At 40.7% G+C, this 8,425-nt stretch overlaps 1 protein-coding gene across 1 annotated transcript; it reads left to right on the top strand.

Moving 5' to 3' along the window:
• The first annotated feature begins 688 nt into the window (after positions 1-688).
• Positions 689-1,669, top strand: LOC129716976 (uncharacterized). The gene has a single exon (XM_055666819.1). The coding sequence runs from the start codon at positions 689-691 to the stop codon at positions 1,667-1,669; it is 981 nt and encodes a 326-aa protein (XP_055522794.1).
• The last annotated feature ends 6,756 nt before the right edge of the window (positions 1,670-8,425 follow it).

The following is an 8,425-nucleotide window of genomic DNA, read 5'->3' as shown; positions in this document are numbered from 1 at the left end:
CAACCCAACACACATTTGATCTAAACAATGTTGAAATACTCGACCAACACAGAAACACAACAGCACTACCTTTTCGGGAAATATGCCACATAACAAAAAACAACAATACAGTTAACAAGAAAAGTGATACAGACGGGTTAAGTTCTATTTATGCAGGTGTGTTTAACACAGTAAAAAAACAATAATAAACAACATAAAATTCATAGACGTCATGAAACTGACAATCATGCGCACTCAGACAATCTGATCTAGATAAAATTTCGACAACACACTAGTAGAAGATTAACAATTGTGACCATAAATAAGGTTCACACTCGGTTTTTTCCCGCCAAGGCGAAAGGTCAAGTTTTCACCTGTGCTTTACGAGAAAAAATATTAAGGATTTCTTTCGACTTTTTCAGAGACAAATTTGGAATTGTGGAAAGCGGCTACCAAATATTCATACAGAAGTGCGAGGAGAAATTTTTTTGGACAGGAAACCTTTAAAACCAGCAACTGCGAGTACAAAGGAAAATGGATGGGGCTGAAGGGCTTCCGAGCCCGACAGATCCTGGAAAAATGGACGCTCAGACTACGAATGAAAACGCGCCAAAATACAATTCGAAATGAAGCACCATATCGAGTAATTGTCGAATGCTTAAACGAGACGAAAATCAATAAATTTTCGCTCGGATCGGCGATTCGAAAAATGGAAAAGTATTGGAACCACGTTATCGACCTGAAATACCTTGGACGGAACAAAATAATAGTTTTTTTGAACAGCTATACAAAAGCGAATCTTTTTGTTGAGGACAAAAAGCTGGAAAAGCTTGGATACAAAGTATATGTACCGCGACATCTGTGTTGCGTAACTGGAGTCCTCGCGGGGATTCCAACGGATATTGATATTCGTGAAATAAAAGCGGAAATTGAATGCGACTGCCAGGTTGTAGACGTTTATCGTTTTAACCGATTCAGAAACGGAATAAAGGAACCCACAACTCGAGTAAGTGTAACATTTCGCGCTAACCAGCTACCAGAAATGGTTAAATTGTTCTGCTGCACTAACAAGGTGCGGCCTTTCTTGCAAAAAGTCTTGTTTTGCGAAAATTGTCATCGTTTTAATCATGAAACGGATAACTGCAAAGGCAAACAACGGTGCTCAAGATGTTCGCAGATATACGACGAAAAGGACGAAATCTGCACAAATCCTGTGAAGTGCCTGTACTGCAAATCTTCGGACCATAAAACTACTGATGTAACATGCCCGGAACGACAAAAGCAAAAAACGATTAAAACAATAATCGCGAAACGAAGCTTAACACTTGTAGAAGCACGAGAGCTTGTCGCACCTGTTCTAACCAGCAACGTGTATGAAGCCCTAGCTGAGAGTGCAACAGACCCCACCCCAGCAGAAAGCTTCGCTTTTATGGCGGCAAATAAACATATTAAGAAACCGATCCAGGTAACAGGTACTATTCCGAAATGTAAAATTGAAATCCGGGAGAGAAATGGCAATGGACGTGTACAAACGGAACAAAGTTACAGTAGACGAAATTTGGGGCTAATTACTGAAAAACGGAGTAAAATCAATGAATCTAGGAGTAAACAGGATCAGGCGGAAATGGATAACACGGAGCAAGCAAATGGATGGTTCAACCCGCACAAAGTGAGCGACGCAGAACGATAGAACACCACCATTGGCAGGAGCTGTGAAGGCAGCTACAGATACAGCGAACCGTAATACCCAAGGAGCACTGATGGGTTTCTACAGTGATATAATCCAGGAAAGCGAAATTTCATCTTGGACTGGAAAGCAAAAGCAATTGATTAAGGGAGTATTGAAAAAACACTTTAAATTAGATGATATTATTTTTTAATTCTTTTTTTTTTAATGGATAGTTTCAACATATTACAACTGAATATACAAAGCCTATTGAAAAACAAGGATGAATTACAAATAATATTACTCGAAAATAACTATTCAGCAGCATTTTTATCTGAAACTTGGACTAAATACGAATTTGAACAAACGAGTAAGTAGGGTAGAGCGGGGCTAGTTGGTTACGGGGTAAGTTGGTCAATGTGGACATTTTCAAATCTACGCACCGAAAAAATCGAGTTATATGGATGATATAAAGCAAATAACAAAAGAAACTAAATAGCAAAATGAAGTGCAGTTTTTATTAAGACGTATGATAAATACAGCTTGGTGCCAAATTGGCTATCAATTCTACTCGGTTTCTTAGTCGAAACTTTTCGTCTTAACATAGCTAGCCACATTGAAATAAATCCGGCTCAACGCATAACAAAAGCCCTTTTGGTTAATTTTAAGCTGTGTGAAGCAAACTTTCGTCAAAACTGTAATTTCATATATTTTAAGTAATTTTCATATTTAATGCATGAGGGGCTAGTTGGTCACAAAATAGCGGGGCTGGTTGGTCATATGCACATCATCAATGAACTCGAATAACAAAGTATGTGCAAATTTAGGTACGGTTTACTCCGTGATGAATCGACCTCCCCTCGATCTCGAATATTGAAGTCGTTGCCATTCAAACGAATATGAATGGAAAAGACCTATGCCTTGTTTCGTTATATATGCCTCCATCCGCGCGGATTGAACAGAAGCATCTCACTGATATAGCAGAGTTGCTTCCCGCGCCTTTTTTGATATTGGGAGATTTTAATTCTCACTGTTCGCTATGGGGGTCGCTGTACGACGACAACCGATCTTCTTTAATCTGTAACTTGATCGACGACTTCAATATGACAGTTTTGAATACTGGGGAAGCGACACGTGTACCTAATCCTCCAGCACGTGAAAGCGTGCTTGACCTATCCCTTTGCTCGACATCACTAGCGTTAGATTGCCGGTGGAAAGTAATCAACGATCCCCACGGTAGTGATCATCTTCCAATCGTTATATCAATTGCTAATGGTTCAACTCCCCCGAACCCAATCAATATTTCCTACGACCTTACACGTAATATTGATTGGAAGTGTTATGAGTCTATTATAGCGCAATCTATCGAGACTCACGAGGAACTTTCTCCGGAGGAAGAATACGCGTTCTTAGCTGGCTTGATAATCGACGCCGCGACTCAAGCTCAGACGAAACCGATACCCGGGGTAACGATTAGACAGCGCCCTCCCAACAAATGGTGGGACAAAGAGTGCTCTGAGCTGTACGCGCGAAGATCCGCGGCGTATAAGGACTACCGGGAGTACGGCACTGTCAACCTGCTTCGAAAGTACGAGGCACTGGGCAGGCAGATGAAGAGCTTAGTAAAGGCGAAAAAACGCGGGTACTGGCGGCGGTTCGTAAACGACTTGTCCAGGGAAACAGCGATGAGCACTCGTTGGGATACCACCAGGCGCATGCGGAACCGTGACGTTTCGAATGAAAGCGAGGAGTATTCAGATCGCTGGATACTCGATTTTGCCAAAAAGGTCTGTCCAGACTCTGTACCGGAACAGAAAACCTTTCGCGACGCGTTATTAGTAACTACGGAAGAGCCTCCATTTTCGGTGTTGGAATTTTCAATGGCTCTCCTGTCGTGCAACAATAAGGCTCCAGGGTTAGATAGAATAAAATTCAACCTGTTGAAGAATCTACCCGACTCTGCAAAAAGACGCTTGTTGAATTTGTTCAACAAGTTTCTTGAGCTAAATATTGTTCCGCATGACTGGAGGGAGGTAAAAGTCATTGCTATTCGGAAACCCGGGAAACCTGCCTCTGATCACAATTCATATAGGCCGATTGCGATGCTCTCTTGCCTCCGGAAATTAATGGAGAAAATGATCCTCTTACGGTTAGACAAATGGGTCGAAACAAACGGGTTACTTTCAGATACTCAATTTGGCTTTCGCCGGGGCAAAGGGACGAACGATTGCCTAGCGTTGCTTTCTACTGAAATTCAACTAGCCTTTGCTCGAAAAGAGCAAATGGCTTCTGCGTTCATGGATATTAAGGGGGCTTTTGACTCTGTCTCTGTAGAAGTTTTAAGCGCGAAACTTCATTCGCAGGGACTTTCACCAAATTTGAATAACTTTTTGCTCAATTTGTTGTCAGAAAAGCATATGTATTTCTCACATGGCGATTCGACAACTTCCCGAATTAGTTACATGGGCCTCCCCCAGGGCTCATGTTTAAGTCCTCTCTTATATAATTTTTACGTCAATGACATCGATGAATGTCTTGCAAATTCATGCACGCTAAGGCAACTTGCAGACGATAGCGTTGTATCCATTACTGGTAGCAAGGCTAGCGATCTGCAAGGACCATTGCAAGATACCTTAGACAATTTGTCTGAATGGGCTCTTAAGCTGGGTATCGAATTCTCTCCGGAGAAAACTGAGCTGGTCGTTTTTTCTAGGAAGCATAACCCAGCTCAGCTGCAGCTCGTACTAACGGGTAAAACGATCTCTCAGGTTTTAGTCGCTAAATATCTCGGGGTCTGGTTCGACTCTAAATGCACCTGGGCTTGTCATATTAGGTATCTGACACAAAAATGCCAACAGAGGATTAATTTTCTTCGTACGATTACCGGAACTTGGTGGGGTGCTCACCCAGGAGACCTTCTAAGGTTATACCAAACAACGATGTTGTCAGTTCTTGAGTACGGCTGTTTCTGCTTTCGCTCCGCCGCGAACACGCACATTATAAAATTAGAGAGAATACAATATCGTTGTTTGCGTATTGCCTTGGGTTGCATGCAGTCGACCCATACGATGAGTCTTGAAGTGTTAGCGGGTATTCTTCCGTTGAAACATCGTTTTTGGAATCTCTTTTACCGGTTGCTAATTCGATGCACAGTTATGAACCCATTAGTAATTGAAAATTTCGAGAGGTTGGTCGACCTTCAATCTCAATCCAGATTTATGACTTTATATTTTGACTATATGGCTCAAGATATTAATCCTTTTTCATACGATTCCTCCAATGTCGCACTTTTAGCTACTTCTAATAATGCTATATTCTTCGACACCACCATGAAACAAGACATTTCTGGTATCCCGGATCAATTGCGACCCCAAGAGATCCCTAAGATTTTTTCCAATAAGTTTAAACATGTTAGTTATGATAAAAGGTTTTACACTGACGGATCTAATCTAGATGAGTCCACTGGCTTCGGTGTTTTCCACGAAAATTTTACCGCCTCCTACAAACTCGATGCTCCTGCTTCCGTGTACGTCGCAGAACTTGCTGCTATTCAGTACTCTCTTGGAATCATCGAAACCCTACCCATAGACCACTACTTCATTTTCACAGATAGTCTCAGTGCCATTGAGGCTCTGCGATCAATGAAGCCTGTGAAGCACACCTCGTATTTCCTGGGGAAAATACGGCGGTTTTTAAGTGCTTTAACAGATAAAAATTACCGGGTTACCTTAGCGTGGGTCCCTTCTCATTGCTCGATTCCGGGTAACGAAAAGGCTGACTCTTTAGCTAAGGTGGGTGCTATTGACGGCGATATTTATGAAAGACCAATTGCTTATGATGAATTTTATAGCATTTTGCGTCAGAGAACACTCAACAGTTGGCAATCATCATGGAACTCAGATGAACTGGGACGGTGGCTACATTCCATTTTTCCTAAGGTATCGACGAAAGCATGGTTCAAGGGGTTGGATGTAGGTCGGGACTTCATTCGCGTGATGTCCAGACTTATGTCCAATCACTATACGTTAAGCACGCATCTCTTTCGTATAGGGCTTGTAGACAGTAATCACTGCGTTTGTGGCGATGGCTACCATGACATCGAGCATGTTGTTTGGTCGTGTACCGAATACTGTGGTGTTAGGTCTGAGCTTATAGATTCCCTTCGGGCCCGAGGAAAACAACCGAACGTACCCGTTAGAGACATTCTGGGAAGCGGTGATCTCCAGTACATGACACAGCTATACGTGTTCATAAAACACGCTGGTATTAAAATATGAAACTCTTCTATCTATTTGTTAGATTACCATTCCCGCTACACGCTGAAAGAAGATGATACACTAAGCTGGAGACACTCAAACGAAGACTCGGCATCTTTATGTTCACGCAGACACCTCAGTCCAAACTGCTCAAATAGAACAGCACTGCTTAGCCATGTACAAATAAATAAATCGTATAACTCAATATAGTTAAAATCAAAATTGTAACTCCCCTCCTCTCACCTTAAATCCCCACTAGCTCGTAGTCGGCCGCGAGAATAAAGAAAAGGCCTCCCTCTTTTCCCTGCTAATTTAGAATTTAAAAAAAATGTACTTGGCTCAGTTAAACATAAATTGTATCGTGCCGTGTCAAATAAACTATTTAAAAACTACTCCGTGATACCAAAACCAAGCGAGGACAGCATGTGCTCTGTTTTGCAAAACCATTTATTTGAAACTAAAATCAATTTGGTAATTGTTACAGCAAACACCATCTTCATTTCTATGAATGTGTTACTAAATTTCTACATTAAAAATGCCGAATCATTGCTAAAAATCTAGAGCAACATGTCAAAAATGTAAACAAACTTTTTTTTTATGTATTTTGTTTGTAAACTCATGTAGCTTCACATACTATTTACAAAAAAAAGTTATAAACACTAAGAAAATTTGTCCAGACAAATATTAAAAATGGGTCTAACTAGCAGCACTGATCATTTCAGTTTGACCTTTTCTGTTCAAAAGAGTATAACTGAAAATTGGATTGTTAAACAGTTAGACCCTTTTTTGTAAATCACTTGTTGTTTTGATTACACCCTCGTTCACAGCTGAATTAATAGGAAGTTTGCTTGCAAAAATTTATAATTTGTTTTTATATTTCACAATAGCTGTTGGCTAGTGCTAGTAGAGCGAGCATTCGTAGCATTTAAGAAGATTTTCGCTTTTTTGACAATGGAGTACAATGACGAATGTAATGTAGGACTGCATATGTTGTTAGGTGAATATAAGCTGAGGTTATGTTTGAATTAAGATAAATATTTTTGTATTCTAGAGGCAGCAGAACTCATCAGAAATGAGAACAGAAATGCTGAAATAGGGATTATTTGTGAAACTCCGACTGTAGTGAACTATGAGGAAGTGCCCACTGGCTTCTCAATGTCAGAAAGTTGTTCCTGGAACACAAGTGGTCGAGCATACCTTTCTTTCGCCAATATAGTCGCTTCAACACCAATAAGGGAATCGAGGAATCCGGCAACATTATCAGCGCTAGATTTATCTTCGTCTTATATGGAAGAATCGCCACCAAGTGGCAATCTATCGTACAGGAGCAATGAGCCCTGTATGATTGATATCCCTTTGAATTTAGCTCCCGTTAATCGCAGCGAGAAAACTGAACCTGTCAGAGGTAATGCCTGTGTTCCGTTAAATCTAGCTACAACGAGTAGAAGCGCATCTGCACAGTCTGTGTTCCATCCACCTATAAGCGACGTTTATCTTCGTAGTCCTCTTTCTCCGCTGGACATGAATAACAATAAACTTCAAACAGGCTTTTCAGCAGGCTCCCTGCAGGCCGCCTATACACCGATGGATCAAGAGCAGCTTCCAGTTGTCAATAATCAATGTCAACCAGGTACATCGTCCAACAAGTTCAAGGCTATCCATAGTGATAATATGTCTTTTCACGAATCAACGGAAACAAGCAATGAAGCTCGGCAAATGAATACTTCAATTCCGGAAACGACGATGAAAACAACTACGACCATGACCCTGACAATGTCGGTGATGCTACGATGTTGAACGAATTCTCATTATACGAATATTTTGAGGTGTATCGCAATGATGCTTTTATTGGGGACAAAGATGAGTTTACCAACGAACAGGCCGATGAACGTGTTGCTCATGAAGCCGGTAATTTCTGTTTAAATGTTTTAATTTCTTATTATTGACCATAAATTCAACTAATAGGTTCAACTTCTGCAGTAATGGATCCAGGTTTCGAAGAATTGGAAAAAGAAAACGTCGTAAATCGTCCAAAATAGTCATACCGCAAAAGAATGGAAAACAAGATTCAAAGAGAAAAGGGTCTACAATATAATCGTTACAATGGTACCACAGTTCCAGCACGTAGCTTAAAGAAGGCATGCTCCTGTTCGAAGCTTCGTTGTGGAGATCAATACCCAGAAGATATACGACAGAAAATTTTGAAGAACTTTTTGATGCTTTCTATTTCCGGACAAAACCAGTTTAATAGTTCTCACAAGGCAGTTTCGCACGTGACTGGTCACACAGTGAGTACGAAATTTTTCTTCTTTTGCTAGTCACTTGAGGTACGGCAACTCGTTGTTACTTGTAAGGTGATTTTTGGGCCTATACATTATAAGCCCAAAACGATACAAAACACATCAATGTGGGTATCTTTTCGCTTCAAAAACTTCTTTGAGTTGAGGGAAAGATTAGTACATATACGCCTATGGATGGATTAAAGCGGGTTTTTGTTTTGCTTTCTTCTAGGTAATTAATTCAA

Source organism: Wyeomyia smithii, chromosome 1 (assembly GCF_029784165.1).
Source record: "Wyeomyia smithii strain HCP4-BCI-WySm-NY-G18 chromosome 1, ASM2978416v1, whole genome shotgun sequence".
NCBI lineage: Eukaryota > Metazoa > Arthropoda > Insecta > Diptera > Culicidae > Wyeomyia > Wyeomyia smithii.
The sequence above is the reverse complement of the archived record's forward strand: the minus strand, read 5'-3'. Positions and strand labels throughout refer to the sequence as shown.